At 33.8% G+C, this 22,403-nt stretch overlaps 1 protein-coding gene across 1 annotated transcript; it reads right to left on the bottom strand.

The window, feature by feature from the left end:
• Positions 1-13,852: 13,852 nt before the first annotated feature.
• Positions 13,853-22,403, bottom strand: LOC146541060 (uncharacterized). Its single transcript, XM_085194632.1, has 3 exons — positions 20,012-22,403; positions 14,076-14,165; positions 13,853-13,917 (listed from the first exon to the last, which is right to left on the bottom strand). The coding sequence occupies exons 1-3, from the start codon at positions 22,401-22,403 to the stop codon at positions 13,853-13,855; spliced, it is 2,547 nt and encodes an 848-aa protein (XP_085050758.1).

Here is a 22,403-nt window from a genome sequence, read left to right as displayed (position 1 = left end):
TCAGGTTCAAAGAGGTCGTCGTAGCCGCACAGCATGTAAAAACTACAGTTGAGCTTCTATTCCCATTCGGGGTAATGAATAATTTTTAATTTCTCGTATTGAAAACAAGACACAGACTTGTTTTTCGGATCATCGGTTTTTGGACGATGCGTGGGCAACGGAGTGTCTTAACACTTATTTCCCTCTACTTCCTCTTTTTTTGTAGCTTCACGCTGTATCCCGCACATAGCAGGGTAATTTTAAAATGTTTAAGATTCACAAAAACCGAATAACTTATATGAATAACGTATTTATTTATGGTAGAGCTGCAGATGGCTGCGCAGATTAAATTTTTATTTTTTTTTACTTTCGAATGATATTTTTTTACATGTGTAAACGTTCTAAAAACTTAACTTGTTGACCGTACTATTATACTCATTAACAAAAACTATATAAAATTAGTATATTGGCTTCTGAATTTGTTTAAAGGAACATAAAATCAGTGTTTCTAAGGATTTTAATTTACAGTATGTAGTAAAAGTCATGTTAAACTAAATGATTGTTGCTCTTTAAAAGAGAATGGTTCTCGTCTAAAAATTACTACAACAGTATAAAATTTATTGTCTAATTTTGTCATGTTTGCCCTTGAGTCTTTGTGATGCTGTCTTTGTTTTCGGGACCCTCGTGGCAAAGTGGTACAGTGTCTGATTGTAATTGCTACGGTCGTGGGTTCAATTTCCACTCGGGAAATTATTATTTTCATTTCCTTACTTTGGTAATAAAACAAACCGTAAAGTTTCGCTACTTAACGGCCAATGTATTGAAAATAAGACTGAAAGTAGGGTATCAACTCTAGTATGGTAGGCAGAGGGTTTCCTGTTTTTCGAGACTGCGTGTGGAGCGGTGTAAATTAACGCCCCGCTTTGTCTGGATTCTCCATTCTTCTTCATCGGAAATTAACCCATTTCCGGCGTATTTCCAGTCAGTTGTTGTACCGCGGCACCACGAAAGGCAAAATAAAATTGAATTGCTCTTATTATTGAGACACGTTTAAAATACAATAGGATAATTTACGAAACCTTTGGGTGTGATATTTTAGCGTACAATTTGTATCCTATCATTGTAATAAGGTGGATCGTGATCTATGATCTATAGATCACATTAATATTACATTTTAGATGCAAATAGTCATTTAACTGTCAAAGATGTGCGACTAAAGTGTTGTCCATTATTTAATATTGCTGTAAAATTTTATGCTTATTTAAGTTTGTATTGACTATATTGGCTCAGGTGAAAAATATCCACTGCCTGCAATGGTTTGTAAATGTCGATTTGAGTTGAATGTTTCTATAAACATAGCATTTGAAGTTAAGAAAAATACAGCTTTATTACCATTTTTCTGGTACAGCACTTACTCTGTAATATTTAAGGAAATATGGCTCCTATTCCACATATAATAATAATATCCAATTAATTAATAATTACATTAATGATATGCATCCGACTGTAGATGAAGTATTTATAATTAATATTATTGCCTATTATTATTTTATCCCATATAACTCTTGAAGTCTATTAAAAGTAATATTCAACCCGTTAAATTCAGAAGTATGGTCTTTGAGATCTGAGTGTAATAGAATAAGGCTTGAAAAGAAAGTAGTTTCAGTTTTAGGGTAAGTAGATGGAACCTCTTGTTGACACACCGTTTCCGTGACGATACAACAGACCACATGTTGTTAGCAGAGTGTAGAACATTCCTCTGAGTAGGAATCGCATCCATAATCATCGTGCTTACAATTATGCAGCGACTGTGCTGTGATGACCCCTAATTTTATAAGATATGGAATTTAAATTAATAATATTAAATATATATCTATGTCCAGATTAAATATATATCTTAGAAATCCGTATGTCCAACAGTGGGTGTCGAAAAGCATAAGTGATTGGTATTTGTTAGTGATGTTTTTTGTGCAGTTATATAGGCAGTGTAATGACTAGTATTTAGACATTTTTAACTTAAGTAAAGAAGTGCTGAAAAAGCTTTGGGGAAAACTGAACTGAAATTACAATATTTTTTAACAAAATAAAACTTGCTCTATGATTAAATTAATCAGCTAATATTAATTAAATTAATGAAACATACAATATTAGGAATGGCAAACGCCTCTAGCAACTATGTAATTAATCAATAAATAGCGTAGGCAACACGTGGGTCTTTAAGACCTGAACTCAACAAGGACGGGTTTATTTATGAATATAAGGCATAATTACGTATAATCATTTAATTAGAAGCCTCCATTTGATCGGTATCTCTGTGATAAAGTTGTGTATCAATGAAATCCTTTTGTAATATTAATTATTATTATATATTATTTTTGTTTAGCTTCATGTTTGTAGCTGTAGACAGAGAGGACCTAATGAAAAGTGGAAAACGGAGTGTTTTGGCACTTGGCTATAATAGGGCAAAAAGAAACTAGCCCTGCCGGCCCTATTATACCCTACCTGCCCTATTATTGCTAAAAATATTTTTTGCTTTATCTGTATACAGCGCATACCAAATTAGACTGCCGAAATCTGGGAACTCACTGGGTAGCACCAGATTTCCTGGGGAATCAGGTGGTTCACCATTAAGACACTTCGCGCCTGTAAATTGGGTTCGATATCACTCGGGGGAATAATTTTATATTGTAATAAGATAAAGCGCGTTGTTGTGATCCGCCACCCCACACACAATGTCTGGGAAATTGGGCAAAAGTGGAAATTGAAATGTCTTAATACTAGATTACCTTCGATAAAGAAATAGGCTATAAATCATTCATAAACTTTCTTACAAAGCAACTGCTTATATGTTTATTTAATTATACATTAATTAAAATGCAATTAGCAGAAACAATTTTTTAAAAGGTTAGTTACGTGAGATAATCGATTGAAAAATTTATATTACGTCCGTTTGTCTTATTGTTAAGTTACGTTTATATATGTTAATTTATTATTATTATAGTATAGTTAGAAAATCTCTCTGACTCACTTGCACACGTGATGGTTATTTTTTTGATTCCTACTCCAAGAAATACCAAGAATAATTCAGAATTTCCTCGCCCTGGTAACATGCGTTGGGTTCGGCCATTTTGTTCATATTTGAAATATTTTCGTTCTCTAATGTGCAAATATTTAATGATTTTTTTTAAAAACACCTAGACCGTCGTAGCGCTGCGGTAGTGCGTTTATCTGTAAACCCTAAAGGAAGAGTTTTTTCAAACTTGAGGTTATTACTGTTATCCTTACAGTGATATCGGGTGGAGAGGGAAAAGAGCTGCTTGAGGGGATGCCGACGCTGGGAAGGGCGACCCCTGCGGGACTTGAATCTCAGCTTATTTTATTTCGGGGATTTTATTTAGGGGTTTGATTGCCACTCTTATAACAAAACAAGACGCGATGTGGAGTTCTGCTGCTCAACACCCAATGTCTCAAGAATTGGGTGGTGTGTGAGGAACGGTGTCTATGCGGGATAGAGAGTAAAGCTAGGCAAAAAATGTATAACAGGAAAATACATTATTTGCATTATCGATATGTACTAAATACGAGTACTAAGAAAAAAAAATCCTTATAAATATCGAACCCATAACCACTAGATAGGCGTTTAAAGTAAACCACGAAACAAAAAGGCATTTCTATAATTATTCTATAAAGTTATCCAATTTATGTAAAAAACGTAAGATAATAGTTTCACATTTTGAGCAACGAGGTCATTTCCAACATTTTGTTTAATATTCAACAAGTCTTTATACAATCCAAATATCTAATTAAATTTGCTCGTAAACCTCAATTTTTTTCTCTTTAGAATTTTGTAACTGTGGATAATTTATAATAACAGGCTTACCCTAAAGTGTGATGTGTCATATATTTTTATCGTACCATATATAACCAAAAGTTTATTAAAATGGACAAAATTGTATACATTTAATTATAAGGTATTTGGACACAGAATTAGACGTTATGGTGGCGCAATTGCAGCCTATACTATACGTAATGGTTGTGAGTTCAATTATTAGTTTATGTAGTCATCGTTATTAACATTTTCATTTAAAAAAAAAAAAAAAAACTTACTAATTATTTCCGTTTCTTTGGTATACTTGAACAAAAAGCTGCGTTAGTCTCTCAATATTCTTTAAGGAATAGATAATAAAGAAGTGTATCCAGTCATGAAGATAGCCTGATGGCTGATGGCTTTAAATTTTGTGGGTTCAAATTCCACCAGGGGATGAAATGTTTTTATTTTCTCGATCTACTTAACGCGTAACGTCTCCAACGGAGTGTCATTACACTAGTTCCCTGATCCTCTGCTATGCGGGATACAGTGTGGAACTAACCCTATAAATAATACTATTTATCGATTAAACAGTTTTATTTATCAGAACCCCCAACCCATGTATGTATGCTAAAATCAACACTACACTGATGGCCTCAATTAATATTATCTTATAATAATTCCCAGTATTTAGTATTAAGCATTGACCCGACCTTCCGAAACGCAACCTTGGTCCTTTAAACCTTTATGTCTGTTGCATATTTGTTTTTGCTTGTGCTAGGTCTGGGACAACTCAGTTGAATTGTATTAAGCAAAATTGAACCACGTTTATTGTATAGGGTACCTAATATAATAAAATGCGAGATATTTTTTCGTAGGCATTCCATATTAGTAATTTGTTTATGTATTCGTTCTGGCTAAACAAAATGATTAATTCTCTTGATGAAGAGTCCTATCACTCCATCCTCACAGTGTTCTGAATTCGGATAAAAAGCGAATAACAAAGCGATACTAACTGGACATTAGATTATCTTTGCTTAAAAAATATTTAGCAATTTTTTTGATTCTTAAATATAATTAGAACTCATGCTCCGAATTAAGTTTAATAGAAGCTTTTTACATGCAAAAATGAGACTGGGTCCATACAAATAACATAGTACGAAATATTAAAAAAAAGAAATGAAAATATGGTTTATTCCGGTCGTAACAGCACTGCACAAGAAACAAATAGAAAATAATAAATCACTTGGTTATATTTCGAATAATGTACTTACTTATGTATTATTTCGTATTTAATTAAATATCAATTTGTCAGTTATAACTATTATGTAATAATATAAAGATTATTTAATAACTGTTAGATTACTTCATCTTTGCAACGCACCCTTTTCTAGCCTCAAGCTGTGTTTGAGCAAGCTTTGCTCCTAATAGCAAAGTAAGTAGAAGGAAGCTAGTGTTAAGTAAAAGTAGTGGTATTCAACGTCAGAACATTGAAAAGAAAATATTTTACTCCCTCGAGTGGAGAGCGAACTCACAACTTTTACAGACTTTTACACGCTTTTACAAACTTACATCACCTACAGTTAGCCATACGCTATCCCATTACGCCACGAAGGCCTCTAATACTAATACAATACCTTCACATTGTTTCCCGTAAATATGTATCTGTATCCCATGAACCTGATGTTAACCCACTCTTTTCTCCATTTCCCGTCTAATTATCGAGACATATGAGAGTAGTTGGGAGTATGTCGAGTGACGGAATTCAACGCCGTGTTTCGTTTTGTTACAAGAGCGAAAAAATAAAATAAAACAATTCCGTCCAATGGAAATTGAATCCACTGTACTACAACAGCTTCATATGAATACACAATAGAAATATCAAAAGGTGATACACTATTTAAAATCAATATATAGCGCTAATCTTACAAGGTGAACGCATTCCAATACTCTAAAAGGCGCGTCCTTCTATCGAAAAATTCTTCGCCTGGGAACGAACCCGTGACCTCTGACTGTCAATCATCATCTGATGCATTAAACGGCATTGTCGAAGTCATTTGTCAGAATTGTCTTCAATTTGAGCATTGAATTATAATGATCTAAGTAGCGGTGTTTATTTATGTTGGTAAACTAATAGCTTGGTGCGGTTTTGTTTGATATATAGGCTTTGCTATTGTATTTGATCATTAGAATATTCATATTTAAGTAAAAATATAATTTATATTTTAATTTTTTCGATCTGGTGTCGAGGCAAAGAGCGGCGTTCAGTTGTGCCATACAAACGAACTGATGAACTTATATAATTTTAAAACAAGTAAACTATATTTATGTTAATACATTTAACTCTTAGTAATTTTCCATATAATATTAATATTTTAATACTATGTATCTAATTTAATGTGTTTATTACCCAACTATGATTTACGTTGCAATCGTAAAACAAAAGATATTATGAAAAAAAAACACAAAAAAACTTTAAATTCCTAGAAAATGACAGAATTGATTTAATCTCTTTTGTGTTTATGAATTTGAATGGACTATTTCGTTAACGTGTGCACTTTTTAATATCGCAACTATTTTTTTATATTTCTATTAATTTTTAATTACGCAAAATAGAAGTAGGGAAGGTAACCATAAATTTTAAAAATACACAATTATAATGTTTCTTGATTGTCGTGTGTTCGATTTCCACTTTAGGAGAAAGAATTATCTTCATTTCCTTCCTCTGGTTTATGACATATGTACATGACATGGAGATTGTGCGGCGTAGAGCTCTGCGACATAACATGTTATGTCTCGACGGTGCATGGAGAACAGTGTCAAAAAAATTATACACCATAAAGCTGAAAAGAAAGTTTTTTTTTATTCTAATTTATTATAGAGTCTTGTGGCGTACTAGGACATTTTCTACGCTGCCGATTAAATATTTTGAATTATGTTATTATATTGTTTAATATATTCTTTTTCTCGTTCTGCTACTCAACTTGCAATGCCTTAAAAACTATGTAGAAAATAGAAAATATTCCCTCGAGTGGACGACTACATTTGTCAAACGTTTACAGGCCCACTACTCCATGGCCTTTAGTTCTAAACTAATAACTTATCACCTTTTTAGATATAGCAATCTAAAATACTATAAATTTCAACATACAATTCTAAGTGTGTGAATAACACTTCAATATTATAGACTAATTGAGTAAATAGCATCCTCTTTCGCAAGTAATCATTATTTGTAATAACCTATGAGTATCGAACAGCAAAGCTTTGTATGAACCTTCCTACAGAAAAGAATGTTTATGCAATTGGCAGAATGTAAATACTTAATTGGTGACTAGAATAGTTAGTTTAACACTTACCTTTAGGGAATAGCTTATTAAATAATAATAAAAAAACGTAAATGTCAAATGAAAAATATGTTTCCCATTCATTTATTTCCGTGGCATTCAGGTCTGTTGAGCGGAAAGTGGAGAACAGAGAGTTTTTACAGTGATACCTGTACATTTTTAGGAAATAATACGTTATTCAGTCGTTCCTATGAATTTTGATTATCACGTGTGAACATAAATAAATTAAAAAAATTGAATCAATGAAATTACCGATTTTTTTAAATATATTTTTGAAAGTCTAATATAATTGATAAGAGAGTATGGTTTAGTGGCCTAAGCATGTGGACGTTTTCGAAGTGACGCAACTTTAAGTTAGGCTACGTTAAAATCTTTATACTTACCTTTGCCATATACTTTCCATCTCTAGTATCGAATAACATTTGAAAATGAAAAAAATGTCGATGTTGTTGTTTTTTTGACATGGTATGATTTGAACCAATAACTATTACGTTACGCTAAATCCACTGCACCTCAAGGGCTTTATGTGTTTTTGTTATTGTACATATCTATGTATATATCTAAGAGTGTTGCAGGCAAATTGTAAGGTTAGATGAATCAGTGCATTCCTAACAATAGTATGTTGGTACTCGACGTGAGTGGGCGTTTTAATAGCGTCTTAATAGTTTAACCATTTGTTCTGTGAAGGAAAATACAAATATTTCGATGACTCCATTGATTGATTTCGTTAATAAGAGGTATTCGCTAAGTAATATTCCATATAGATATATACCACGCATATTGGTAGGTAGGCAGAAGGAATTTAGACACTCCTTCCTCTCGTCGTTCATGACAAACTGCTTTGTTTTTTGAGAGCTTGCGTATTGAGCGAAAAAAAAACATATCCCCGAGTGGGAACTGAACCCACAACCCTCCGCTTTAAACATCTACGTTTACCGCCTGTGAAACGTTAGCCTTAATGCGTAGTAAAATGTAAAGCATAAAATAACATTAATTTATATTTTAGTTCAAGAATCTTTAAATTATATCAATTATGCATATCCATAGTTCAATGTATAATTTGATCTGAGTTAATAAAATATCGTGTAACATAAACATGCTCCTTAAGTAAATTTATAAATCAAAGTTAGAATTTAAATGATGCCATCGCGGATTGTTGATGTTGTAAATAATGGTTGTGGATACAAATTCCATTCGGAGAAATTTCTACTTAGTAATTAATAAAGAAAACGATTTTATTTTTTCTTTTATATTTTGAAACTTTTTTTTAACTTCATACTCGTACTTAGCAGAGTAGGCAGAAGAAACCTGGAAATCTACAGTTAACACACTCCAATCCCATTAAGACGTTTCCGTTTTCCACTTTCCATCGAATTCTGAAGGCATTGCGTGTTAGTGGCGGCACACAACGCCGCTCTTTGCCTCGTTACCAGAGCGAGAAGGTATTAAATATTTCATTTCTTCGAGTGGGAGTCGAACCCACAACCCATCGCAATTACAGTTGCGCGGGTTTGCCTTCGCGCCACAAATAGCCTTTAAATTCTTACTGCTTAAAGAAAAAAATATTTAAGTAAAAAATCTCTAAACAATTATTATTTCTTGTGAATGTGACGCCCGCTCGGGGGAATAATTATATTAATTTATTTTCGTTTCCCCGCTCTGGTAGAGAAGTTTTTTCCCCCAATACGCTATGTTATGAAAATACTAAACTAAGTTCTCTTTGGTAACTTTTTCTTATAAATCCATTTTAGTTTTAACATGTTCATTGTGGCTCGAGGTCAAAATCGGCGTCATATAGAATTTAAACAGATGCATCTTATTTTACACTTATATAAACATGAGGCTGAAAAGATCTCATCCGCATCAGGTGAAAGTGCTCAAAAATAGATCTGGCGGTGCACGTATTGACATATGAATAAGATCTACGGAACCATCAAACATGACTTCTCAATAATACTTTATCAGCTTTTTTTTCACTCATCGTATGTAATGATCAATAAGCATATAATTATTGTTATTAGCAATTAATTACGTAACTACAGTAGAAGCGTCGTTTGTGAGAACTTTTTATACTGGCCTTTGTGTTGGCATTTTATAATGCATCATTAGTTTCTAAAAATATACTTAATTTGTTTGAAAATCGATGGTAATTGGACGCTATCGTGACGATATTGGTAAGTGCTTAATTTTACAAGAAATAGATCCGGTTTCAATTCCTTTTTCTAGGAACGATTTTTAAAAAAGTTTTTTTTTACCATCAATTTAGACATAGCATGAGCAGAAGGAACAGAATAGATTGATATATAGAAAAGAACAAAAAAGATACGGGCCAGAATCACTAGAAAATTACAAAACATAATTATCTTATCTATAATTTAAAAGATTGCGAATACGTTTTGAACTAAAGACTTCAACGCGCATAAAGCTCTAATAAATAAAAACAAAAAACTATATATCGTCGTTTTTCTCACGATCTTTAAAAGGCGCTTATGAATTTAGTTAGTTGTACGATTGTATTTGGATCCGTCAAATAATGACAAGTTGAAAGGATGTACGCAGGTAGAGTTATGAAAGTTAAGAATTGCCGTAATGAATGTAGAGTATGTATTTGTATGTATTTTAAATTTGAAACTCTAGAAATGTAAAATATTTGAAATAGAAATGTATAATATTTCACGTTATTCTTGAATATCATCAAAGGAATCCTATGTCCTCATATCCTTGGCTCTCTTATCACTCACTGATGCTTCACAAATCCTTGCTGCCGCCACTCTTTCGTCTCCAATTCTCTCTATTTATCAATTCTGTCTATATAAATGGAAATAAAAAATACCAGTACTCTATCGATAAAAAAAAAAAGAAATTTTAAACGTAAGGGCGCTCAAAGTTCTATATCGTGTCTATTCGTAGCTCTTATTAACTCTACGTGATCTATACAAAACGCAAGTAGCAATTTTGCATAATATTGTATTGGAATGTGAAGCACAGTGAATGAAACAGGTAGATTTATCGTCTTCTTTTACAAGTTAATACGGCCTTTATGTTATATTTACAATGTAATGGAAATAATTATGTGGCTAAATAGTTTTTAACGGACTAGCTTTTGCTCGTGGATTTGTATGTATATAATATGCTTTGGTTTGTTATTATAATATATAAAAATTATTCACATTTGTATACTTCTTTGTAATGAAAACCTGGTAAGGCCTGATTATGTTAGAATGCAAGCAATTTTCGAAAGAAGAACTATTTATCAAGTATCTATTTTAATTCTGATTCATATTTTCGGTCTCTTCGGTCTTCTAGGAACATATAGGTTATATTTCTAGAAGACCGGAAATTTTACCGAAAATGTCAAAAAGTAACTGAATATTTCTATCTCGCAGAAATGTGAAAATTACATTAAAATACAAATAATATGTGAACTATGTTTATATCTCAATAATAATCCAAGCAATGGTACAACCATTATTAGATCAATTAGTGTTAAGCAACATTCACTCAAGTCATAAGATGATGGGAGTACAGGTGACCTCTTCAGTTTTTTTAGCTCACGTTAGTCTTTCTTGTAACATTAATGATATTTACTGAGTACTTCTAAGAAATTCTCTAACCTCAAGGATACTTGTTTTAGATATTTATTGAAAATAAAATAATTAGTGAATAGATGAATGAAACGCCCTTAAGCTAAAAAGTGATGTTTAGTTATTAAAAAAGCAGCTTCATACTGTATCCCGCAAATAGATAGTAGGCATTAGGCAGAGGGAGCCTAGTCAGCTGCAGGCTCCGAGATTCGTTGCTCCCTACTTTTTTCTGAATTTCGGAGGCATTGCGTGTTGAATGGCGGAACTCAACGCCGCGCTTTGATATTTTTTACTTGAAAATAGAAATCTTAGTTTTTTATTATAGAGCAAGCTAGGTAGAGAAAACCTAGTTCTAATAAATTTCGTCACTGTACACCTTCTGTTCATTGATAAGGTCGTGTATAAATAAAAACTGTATTTTATAATATTTTAAAATTTCAATTGTATTTGTATAAATAAATCCTTATTTGGCTAAAATTATGATAATGATCTTCTACAACCAAGATGGTCCTGTGATTAGAGTTGCACGATAATTCTTAAACTCAGTACTTAAAATTAGCTATGCCTTAGAAGGGACTGTGTGATAATATACATTATTATTATCTAGTAATTATTCTTTTTTTAATGATTATATGTTTTTTAAATATAAATATATATTATAATTGTAAAATCCATAAAGCCTTAAAATATATAAAAAACAACTGCTTAGCCGTGAACAAAAAAATATATCGTAATGGCTGGGCTATGTCTAATTGTCCACAGCGGAAATGAGTTCATTTTTATTTTTTTTACGCTGTATCCCTCAAATTACGGGGTAGAAAAAGACAATCTACTGTTAAGACATTCATGGACGACAAGATATCTGCCTCAAATACTTGTATAATTTTGTTCGATATTAGAGTTGATAATTGATATCCTCTTTCGTCAACCTTTAACCTACATGTCCTTTCATTAATATTTATTATGAAAATGTAAAAAAATAACTCTTTATATTAAAGTATAGATAATTTTATGTTGCTCTTCGACATATTTGATACTTATTATAAAGAATTATCTAATTATATATACATTATATCGTGCTTAATGTTACTTTATTATATACTTTGACCGCATATTATTGGAATTAAATTTAATTTGAAATTTAATAAATATTGAATTGTAATTATTATTGTATGGATGGGTGATGTGAGAATGGTAAAAAAGATTTATAAAGTCAGAGTGAGTGGGAAAAGAGGGAGGGGGAGATCTCACTCACCTTTGAAAATACAGTATCGATGATACTGAAGAAAGGTCACGTAAAACGCATGAGGACTTTCCAGAGAGCATGTATGCTGTCATGGTAGATCATAGTGGAGTGGTACTCTGAGTCTCTCTCTCCGCTAGAGATAAAACGTGAAGTGAAGAAGGAATCATCAAAATCGGTTCACCCAGTCATAATTTCTGAGGTAAGAAACATAAAATAATAATAATACAGTCTATCGAATTGATAGCCTTCTCTTTACGGAAGTCGGTTAAAAATAAATAACAATAGATAATAACAAATATATGAAAATTTTTGAAATAAAAAAAACACATTGTTACTTTAGTCAGTAGTCAGTAGTCAGTGTTACTTTTATAACACATATATACTATTATATATTATAGATTCTTTATTTACTAGCGTCGGTGTCAAACCTACAAACATTACGTTTACGTCAGAAGCCTTCCCACTGCTCCACGATAACCTCAGCTATTAAAAAAAAAATTATTAAATTGAATTCAGAAACTCATAAGCTATAAAAAACAACAGAACAAAATAAAATAAGATGATGATTTATTATACGTAATATGTAAGTATATAATCGGAAGTTATGAAAGGTCAATAAAAATGACTGTTAGTTATTCACATACTCGTGTGTGGTTGTAGAATGTAACGCTTAATAATTATGTATAATCTTATAATGATACGGCTGTTTAAATTGTATAGTAATGTTAAAATTATGAAGCTTTACGTAGTAGGCCGGAGATAACTAGTTCGATTCCTGCTTAGTACAAACAGTAATTATTTTCTACTTCTAAGTGATACAAACGCTGTAGATTGCTATAAATTATATAAGCCTACACTCGAGTGGCTTAATAACCTCTAAAAAGTCGATGATACCATATTCTTATATTATCACCTAAGTATAATATATATTATTAAATTTTTCAACATATCTACAGAATACCATGGTTACAAACAAAACCCATACCTAATAAAAGCATATTAATTGGGTATAATAATTTATGGATTTTTATACTTTGAAGTATTTTAAACTTAAACAATGATGTTAAGTAAAAATTAACTAGCATCTTTGAAACAGCTATCAATTTTGATAGAATAAGAGTAATTTTTTCAAATATTTAAAGTTATTTAAATATAGCTACACATTTTAATTTGAGGCCAGTCGTGGCGTTTCGTTCGGTTCGTTGAGGGAATCAACTATAAACATGAATCTTTCATATTAATTTTAGCTTGATACCTCCAGTTCTTGAGGAAAAATATGGACAACAAATCGATCCTGTATAGCCCTCGTTTTTCTTCTAAGGTACAGAAACCAGGGCGTTTTCTTCGTTTCTTCTAACGAAGAAAATGTAAGAAATTAATTATAAGAATTTAACAGAATTTAAAGAAAATAACTACTATGAACATCAAATGAGAACTTTACTATCACATTAATACGTCAATCAATCAATCCATCCATCAATATTATTTAAATTCCATTATTGTAGTACACAAAATAATTAATACATAATAATTATTTACAATTTTTAAATCAACATGTTAAAATATTTGACGCTAAAGGTCTGATAGGATCGCAACGTTGATACCTCGCGTCATGTATATGTCCGTTCTTGCTAAGTAAATATTTATTTATATACTAATATTATTTTATAGTGTTGCTGGCACTACTATATATAAATTATTTTTTATGTTAATTTGTCTAAATAATTATTGGTAAATTTTTGAAACTGTGGGGACAAGTCCTTGGGAAATATTTAAATAATAAAGCGGATCTCAGGAACTATTCAGTAACGAATTGAAAAAAAATTAGTCAAGTAGCCAGAAAGAAGAGAGCGCCATACACTACAGTCTCTGCTTACCTTTTCCGCTTTCTTCAGCCGTTAGTAACCCCTTCATATATGCCCTTCAGGACGTCCTGATACTTTTTACACGAACTTCCTGCATTCGAGAACATTTTTATTATTAAAATGTAAGTTCTTATTGTTTTTTTTTTCTATTTTATTAAAATCTATGCTTCAATTATTATAATTACACATTAAATTAAAATAAGCCACGTATGCAACGTAAAACAGCATAATATATGAATTCAACAGTACTTGTATCTATAGGTGTGTCGTACACTTTGCCGCAAATTATCGACGTCGCTGTCAATATGCCTCCACATGTACAAGTAAATTCTACTTGTACTGCATAATGAGTTGTTTATTTATAATATATTATATTATTATTTATATTTATTTATGAAGCCGTTGTAGAATGCCGCCAGAAGCGTGTGACTGTAAACGCGACGGTTGTGGGTTCAATTTCCAGTCGGGGGAATGAAATTTATATATATAAAATCGAAAGGTCACTCACTCATCACGAAATCTCAGAAACTACATGTGCTAGGAATCTCAAATTTTGCATAGGAGCTACTTATAGGACGTAGGCGCTCGCTAAGACGGGAATTTGCAATATTCGACTTCTAAGGGGTTGTAATTGGGGTCGAAAATTTGTATGAAACTTCGTTACTACAAATGGAGTCTCAAATTTTGCATAGACGTCACTAGGACGTAGTCATGGAGACAGAAATTAATAATAACATAGTTCACGCAGGCGAAGCCGCGGGCGGGCCGCTAGTATTTAATATTTTCATTTCTTTGCATCCTCTCAGCATTCAATGCTTCGAGGATTCGGCGGAAGGATTATTATTTATGTAGAAAATATTAGAGAATGTATTCCTCTTACTTTAATATCTACAATTTAGTGCTAAGTAGGCAGAGGCCGTTGTGGCGCAGTGGAAATGTGTCTACCTATAAACGTGGTTGGTATGGTAAATTCAGTTTCTTATATTTAATTACGTAATTACAAAATTACATAGGAACTAGTCGATCTAATAAAAACACGTTAAAAAGAAAAAAAAAGAGGAAGTAAAATATATGTATATATTTACAGTTAGTTAAAGATTGAGTGACATTCTGCCATTACATAAAAAAAATGTGGAACAAAAAAATTAAAACTGAATCGGAATCTGTAACCATTTACAAAGAATGCATTTCCGCAAAGTGATCAAATTAACGAGATAAAATTCAAAATTAATATAAAGAAACACCGGAACGATCTAATTACGATTACCATATATGGTTACGTCCGTTTAAATCCTAGATCATTTACAAATTAATGATCTAACTCAATCTTTCTATTGACAAGAATGATGACCTTTTCCTTATATGTCCTAAGTAAAGGGAAATACTAGTTTTTTATATCTTAATACTTTAATGATGAGGAGTCATATGCGATACACTTGTTATTATTGACAATTTTTCTTGGATATCTACATTTAATAGATACAGTACGTAAAATTTTAGTATCTTAACACGAGGCTCCAGAAAAATGGTGAACGGAGTGTGTTAACACTAGGCTCCCTCTGCCTACCCTGCTGTGCTTATGCTTGTGCTTGTGGAATTCACTATGACTTCGAACATTTAATTCGTTTTAAGCACAAGTAGGACTCGTCTACCGAGGTTTCTGTACTAATTTCAGGATCAGGTCAACGGGAACTACAACTTATAACAGTTAACAAACTTAAGTGAGCGGGCATATGCCATTTGTATGGAGTGAACAACAAATATAAGTTTCTAATATTTTTTTTTCTATGATATACCTACTTATGAAATTTCACGTTCCCATTTTTTGTAAATCGAATTGTTGTAATCGATTGTTCAAATAAATGAAAATAATTTATTCGCTTGAGTGAAAATCCTCAATCAAATGGGAATCGAGTACACTATTGCGTGTTTGTCAGCCAAACGTTGATGCTGTGTAGTCGTGCCTCTTAAAATTAACTTTCCACCTCAACCAAAACTAACCTATGAAATACTTAATTATAATATAATACACTCGACTAATAATATAATTTATTAAAACATAATGGATTTTAAATATAATTACGTAGTAAATGAACACTATTTTATTTGGTACTATTAATGTCTTCGGGTGTGATTTATCATTATTCAAAGTTCAGGAGGCTGGGGCTAATGAGTACTGTCAATTTTAAAAGTACGGATAGCAAAAAAGACGTAAAAGATATTTTTTAAAAAATATCAGGTGAGGCAATTGTAGAATTGGGTAACTTATCAATTCCTTCTAAATTGATTTCGTAGCCTGTAAGAAAAACTAAATAAATAAAAATATATATATAAAGTATCTTTCTTTTACATTCCCGCTGCGTATTGAAATTAAATACAAAATCTTTATATAAATTGTAGCTTATAATATATTTTTTTGATGTATATAAATATAATCTATATTATTGGAAAATTTTACCTAAATCTGTTCAGAAATTTATGCGTGAAAGTGAATCAATATCTATCTTTACAAACTTTGACAATTGTAATATTAAAAATTATATTATAGTATTTTTATGATAAGAAACAAAATAATAATTGTTTGTCTATCAGTACTTCACTATATTAGGATTACAGACGGCCTCGAGTTCAGAGCAACTGGGTTACACTCTACTCATAAAGTGTTTTATTTGCTATAAAAAGTAAGCTTACGATAATTAAGATGTACTAACATACATATACATAGAATAGTATATATATATTACTCATAATTATATAGACAAAATAAATTAGTTAAAATTCAAAATATTTTTTATCCAAATGGATTGCTTCAGCACTACTAAGCCGTCGAATGAACATGTCGCTTACGTCGAATCGTAAGGCAGTTCTAATGAGAAGAGCAACAATTTGAATTTTTTTTTTATTTATAAAAATAAGCCCCCTATATTCTTCTTATAGAAGCTGAAGGAACTTAGTGTTAAGACAATCCGTTCCCTACTTTCCAACGAAACTCTACCCTGCGCCTTCGGTAACCAGAGAGAGAAAATGAAAAATTAAATAACTCATTCTACTACGCGGGAATTGAACTCACAACCATCATATTACAGCCACACTGTGCCACTGAGTCACGACGGCCTCGTAATATTTAATTTATATTATAAAACTTTAAAAGTCCGCGCGATCGCTCCAAGGCACAATTTAGTCATTATCAGTGCAAATGTACCTTCAATTACTATATCACTTCGAAACCGATGTCTTAACCAATACAAAAAGAACCACATAATTAAATTAACTATTGCAAAACGAACTTTATTTACTTTAAATTTAGTTATTTTACAAGGATGTAGATGCGTGAGAAAGATCTACATATTTTGGTTAGGCGAAGATGTCTCAGTTACATAATGAATTGGCTGGACAATCGTGTTTCTATAATGTTAGTAAAGGCTAGTTGGACTTGATTATTTGTTTGTTTCTCTTATATAAGGTTTGTGGTAATCTATAATAAGAGTTTTGTAAGCTAAAACTTTAGTCTCGTTGAGGATATCAGGAAGTGTTGGACTAACCATTTTTAATCATTGAATTGGATGAATATACATACATTATTTTATAGAATAACTAATTACACGTAAACATCCGCTTATAGCGAATAGAAAGCTAGACGCTTTATCTGTTAGCGGGAAAGCCAGAAAAAACGGAGCGCCAATCTACGGTCTCTGTGTACCTCTTTCGACCAGACCGCTGTCATCCCACTCTTCATATCCTTCTCTTTCTCATATCTATCTGAGGATATAACTTCATATTTTCACGACAACAATTATTTAATAAATATAAATTTCCCGACAGTAAGAATTGAATCCACAACCATTCCTCACAATTCCACCCACGCCTTAAGCCAAACGAAAACGCAAATTACAAATGACGAAGTAATTAAAAAATAATGGGAAATTAATCTAAATTGCAGACGTTAAAACATTTCTTCAGTCGACTGACTCTTTCGTCATAGCCGAGATGCTATCTTCATACAAACAAATATCTTCCACACATTGTTTTCAAACAATGCGTCCTTTCTACGTCCTTGTATAGCTTTGGTTAATGGAGCAGTTTAATATAACGTTTTCATTTGGCATTGCTTACGGATCTTGTATATAGATATACAGATTTTTACCTACGGTTTCGCCTTCACCGCGTCATGTGGAAATTCTGAAAATTGATTAAGTACGAGTTAAGTTTCACCATTCAACACGCAATGCCACGGAATGAAAGTCTTCATGGGAATGGACTCTTAACACTAGGTTCCCGGTTTCCCCCTGGTTATCTTGTGCAGGAATTTTAATAATCAATTGTATTATTTACCAAACGTTTAGTTCTCAACCTATACGTGATAAGATAAAGTAAATGATGAAAAAACTTTAAGCAGTAATTTAGGATTTCAAAATTTAATTACTGATTGTTTTAAGAAGCAATACTGCGAGAATTTAATAAGAATCTACAAGATTTTGCAAACATTATGAATGCAATTAATTATGTTCGCGAATTTATGCAAAATTGGAAAATTATAACATGCTTAGTATATTTTGTTATCTTAAAAGGCAAGCTTTCAGGTTTATAAAAAAAAACAATAATCATATACAATAATAGCTGTGAAAAAATCGACAGAATCGAACCTTGGACTCAATATTTATTAGGCGGTCTAATCATTAGCTTGGGTTGTTATGTTATGAGTAATACGTTTTCAGTACGGGTCAATGTCAGAATAATCTTCAAAGAATATACTAATATGAAATACAATAGATTATGTATTTATATAAATGTCTGTCTGTCAATCACATTTTAATACTTAAGTGGAGACTATTAAAATATTGTTTTGAACCTACGACCATCGCCTACAGTTAGGTACAAGTAATATTTACCAAATGTTAAAGTTGCTTCGCAGTGTATTTTATGTATATACTAGCGGACGCGCGCAGCTTCGCTTACGTATTTAGGGGTGAATTCTAATAAACCACGAAACATGTGTTCAATGAAACAGAATATACTTTTATTAAATAAGCGAATCAATTTTACATTTTTAAATATAAATTATTATAAAAAAGATACATTTAAAAATATAAAAAACCACACTTCCGAGGGCGGGACAAGGGTCCAAGCCATCGGTGGCTAGGGCTCCAGAGAGAGGAACCTCCGCACAATACGTGCCGTCTCAAGTAATACTGCCTTCTGTATCCGGTTCTTGATCCAACAGCTAAGCGATAGCCTCTTAAGGTGTTGGTCGAGGCTTTTCGCTATTAAACCGTTAACCGAAACCACTATCGGCACAATGATAGTCGCATTGACATCCCACATGGCGGTAATCTCATGGGCTAGGTCCAAATATTTAGATTGTTTTTCTTTTTCGGCCTTCACGAGATTTTCATCATGTGGGATAGTAACGTCAACAATCACTGCGCGGCGCGCCGCTCGGTCTACTAGTACTATATCAGGTCTATTGGCAACAATATACCTGTCAGTAATAATAGACCGATCCCAGTAGAGCAAAGCACAGCTATTTTCAAGAACAGACATGGGATTGTACCTGTAGTAAGGCACCTCCAATTCTACAAGGCCATATTGAAGAGCAAGTTGCTGGTGTATTATCTTGGCTACTTGATTGTGTCTATGCAAATACTCGCCATTAGCAAGATGAGAACAACCAGAGACAATATGTCTGAGGGACTCCCCAGGTCGATGACACGCCCGGCAGATGTCGATAGTGCCATCTTTCATAATATGTCTCTGGTAGTTCCGTGTCTTGATAACTTCGTCCATAATTGCACAGACAAAACCTTCAGTTTCTCCGAAAAGATCCCCGAACTGTAACCAAGATAATGATGAAACAGTATCCACGTCCTGGCCCACTAGGGCTCTATGGAATCTACCATGCAGCTCCTTGCTCTTCCATACAGCCATGCGATCAGAAGTAGTAAGTACTACAGGCCGACGCCAGTTCTCTTTGCCCAAGGAAAGAGGAGTAAGGCCTTTGTCAACTGTTACCACATCCTTGTGCATATCCACGTCAATCTTGAGAAAATATTCTCTAAGACTGCATACCTCGTGGTTATGGAGGTTCTTGACATTCAAAAAGCCACGACCTCCACACTTACGCGGGATATACAGTCTCATTACAGACGAACGCGGATGGTGCATTCGGTATGTCGTCAACAATTTACGTATTTGGCGATCTACGGAGTCTAACTCAGTCTGTGTCCATCTTACAATGCCAAAAGTATAGGCTAAAAGCGGCATAACCCAACCGTTGAAAGCACGCACCTTGTTGCCACCAGATAAAAGGCTGCCAAGCACTTTTTTCAGGCGGCTAAAGAAACGCTCCTTCACCAATTGCTTTATGCTCCGCTCATCAATACCCAATGCTTCAGACATTCCAAGATATTTATAAGTCTCACCTTCACCAAGAGTTCTGAAGGAAACAGAATCTGAAATGCAAATATTATCAGATCTGATCACACTCCCCCGCACTACATGCATGCTAGCACATTTATCGACGCCAAATTCCATTCCTATATCACTACTAAAGGTTTGAGTTACCTTTAGTAGCCGCATAAGATCAGAACGTTTTGACGCAAATAATTTCAGATCATCCATGTACAGCAAGTGAGATATGACCTTACCCCCCCGGCGAAGACGAAAGCCTAAACCTGAATCCTCTAACAAAGTGCTAAGAGGATTCAGAGCTAGGCAAAACCATAAAGGACTCAGACTGTCACCCTGAAATATACCCCTCTTTATCCTTATCGGTTCAGACGTTGCAGGAATATCACACTCCCCTAGATGACGAAGGACAGTGACCCATTGTCCCATACAAGCCTCCAAAAATGATCTCAAAGTAATATCAATCTTATATAACTCCAAGACCTTCAAGAGCCAAGTATGTGGCACTGAATCATATGCCTTCTTATAGTCTATCCAAGCAGTAGTGAGATTTTTCCTGTTCCGCCTTACCTGTTGGCTTATAGTTGTGTCAATGAGAAGAAGTTCCTTTGTACCACGGCCACCAGCCTTACATCCATTCTGAGTCGGTGCCAAAATTTTGTTACGAACAATATGTCCTGTGATTTTTTTATTCAGAATAGATGTAAGGAGCTTATAGATGGTAGGTAAGCATGTTATTGGGCGATAGTTTTTAGGCTCCGTGGTACATCCGGATTTGTATGACAGGAATGTCACACCTGTTGTCAGAAATGTTGGTAACGATCCAGAGTCAAGGGCATCCTGGAATTGTGTTGCGAAAACGGAATGTGAACTGCGAAACCACTTCAGCCAGAAATTATGCAACCCATCTAGCCCGGGACATTTCCAATTACTAGCATAACGAATAGCACACCTCACGTCAATTTCGCTTATTTTTATTGATGGCATTGGTATAATATTTTCGCAATTTTTCACAATATCACAAAACCATTCACCCTCAGTGTGTTCAACAGGAGCCGACCATATACTACGCCAAAAACCAGCACTAGCACCTGGATTCGGGATCTCGCAATTAACCACACTATCCCCAGAACGTTCCCATTTCCTGTATACACTCCGTTGGTTCTTTTGAAAGGCACTATTCTGATTGTATCGATCCCATCGTTCTCTATATCTTCTAATGCGTTTTGCCAATGCATAGAGTTTCTGTTTCAGAAAGTCAATACGGTTTGTGACGTTAGCCATATACTCACTGGGCTTTAAATTTGTTCCAGCAAATGCTTCCGCCACAAACCGCATGACCCTCGGTCGACGATTACCCGACTTGAAACTTATTAGCTTGCCAATGAGGATTCTAGTCAGATTGATACGCTTTTCAGTGTCGTACTGCCATGCCGGCACCGTATGCTTTGAAGCCTTGGTACCCCCTTTATTTGGGAACTGTACACCAGCAACACGACATACAGCTACAGCACCACAATACAACAATGAATGCGTATCAGTAAGATCGTTACAGTTGTTAAAATGACTTGGCAAATGTTGATCTAGAATCCTCACTAGTGCTATGTTACGTCTATGCATAGGCAAACGAGGCAATTTTGGTCTGAGATTTACCGGAATGGAACCATATTCCAAAATAGCATCTTTCAAGCTTCTCCTCAATCGCTCATCATCCTGGGCACTCACAGACAACTCAATATTACCTTGCGACTCAATGTTGGCGTGCTGGAACTGTGACCGGATGTCGCAACTGTTGTTGTTGGTAGTATTGACCTGCTGAAAGCTCAAGCGTAGCCTTTCCAGTACGGATTCATCCAGCAGATGACGTCGCTGAATGATCCGCACCCTGTCCGACAGTCGCTGTGCAGTAACGGTCGCTGTTGGTTCAAGCTCCTGAAACATAGACAGTAACCTTGAACGATACGCAGTGAGGTTAGTTCCCCCCTCTGTTGCCCTATAGTACGCACGCATGACACTCTCATTCAGCTGTTGAGACCATCTCATGCGAGGCACTTTACCACCGGTAGCGGGAGCCTTGTTGAGCATCCTCGACACTCCTGGCTCCAAACCCTCCGATGGTGGGATGTCGGCGCGCCGGCGTGGTCTTAAAGCCGGCCCTTCCGACTCTGACAT

Source organism: Heliconius melpomene, chromosome 1 (genome assembly GCF_056956725.1).
Source record: "Heliconius melpomene rosina isolate 202511_hmr_F chromosome 1, ASM5695672v1, whole genome shotgun sequence".
NCBI classification, from domain to species: Eukaryota; Metazoa; Arthropoda; class Insecta; order Lepidoptera; family Nymphalidae; genus Heliconius; species Heliconius melpomene.
The sequence above is the reverse complement of the archived record's forward strand: the minus strand, read 5'-3'. Positions and strand labels throughout refer to the sequence as shown.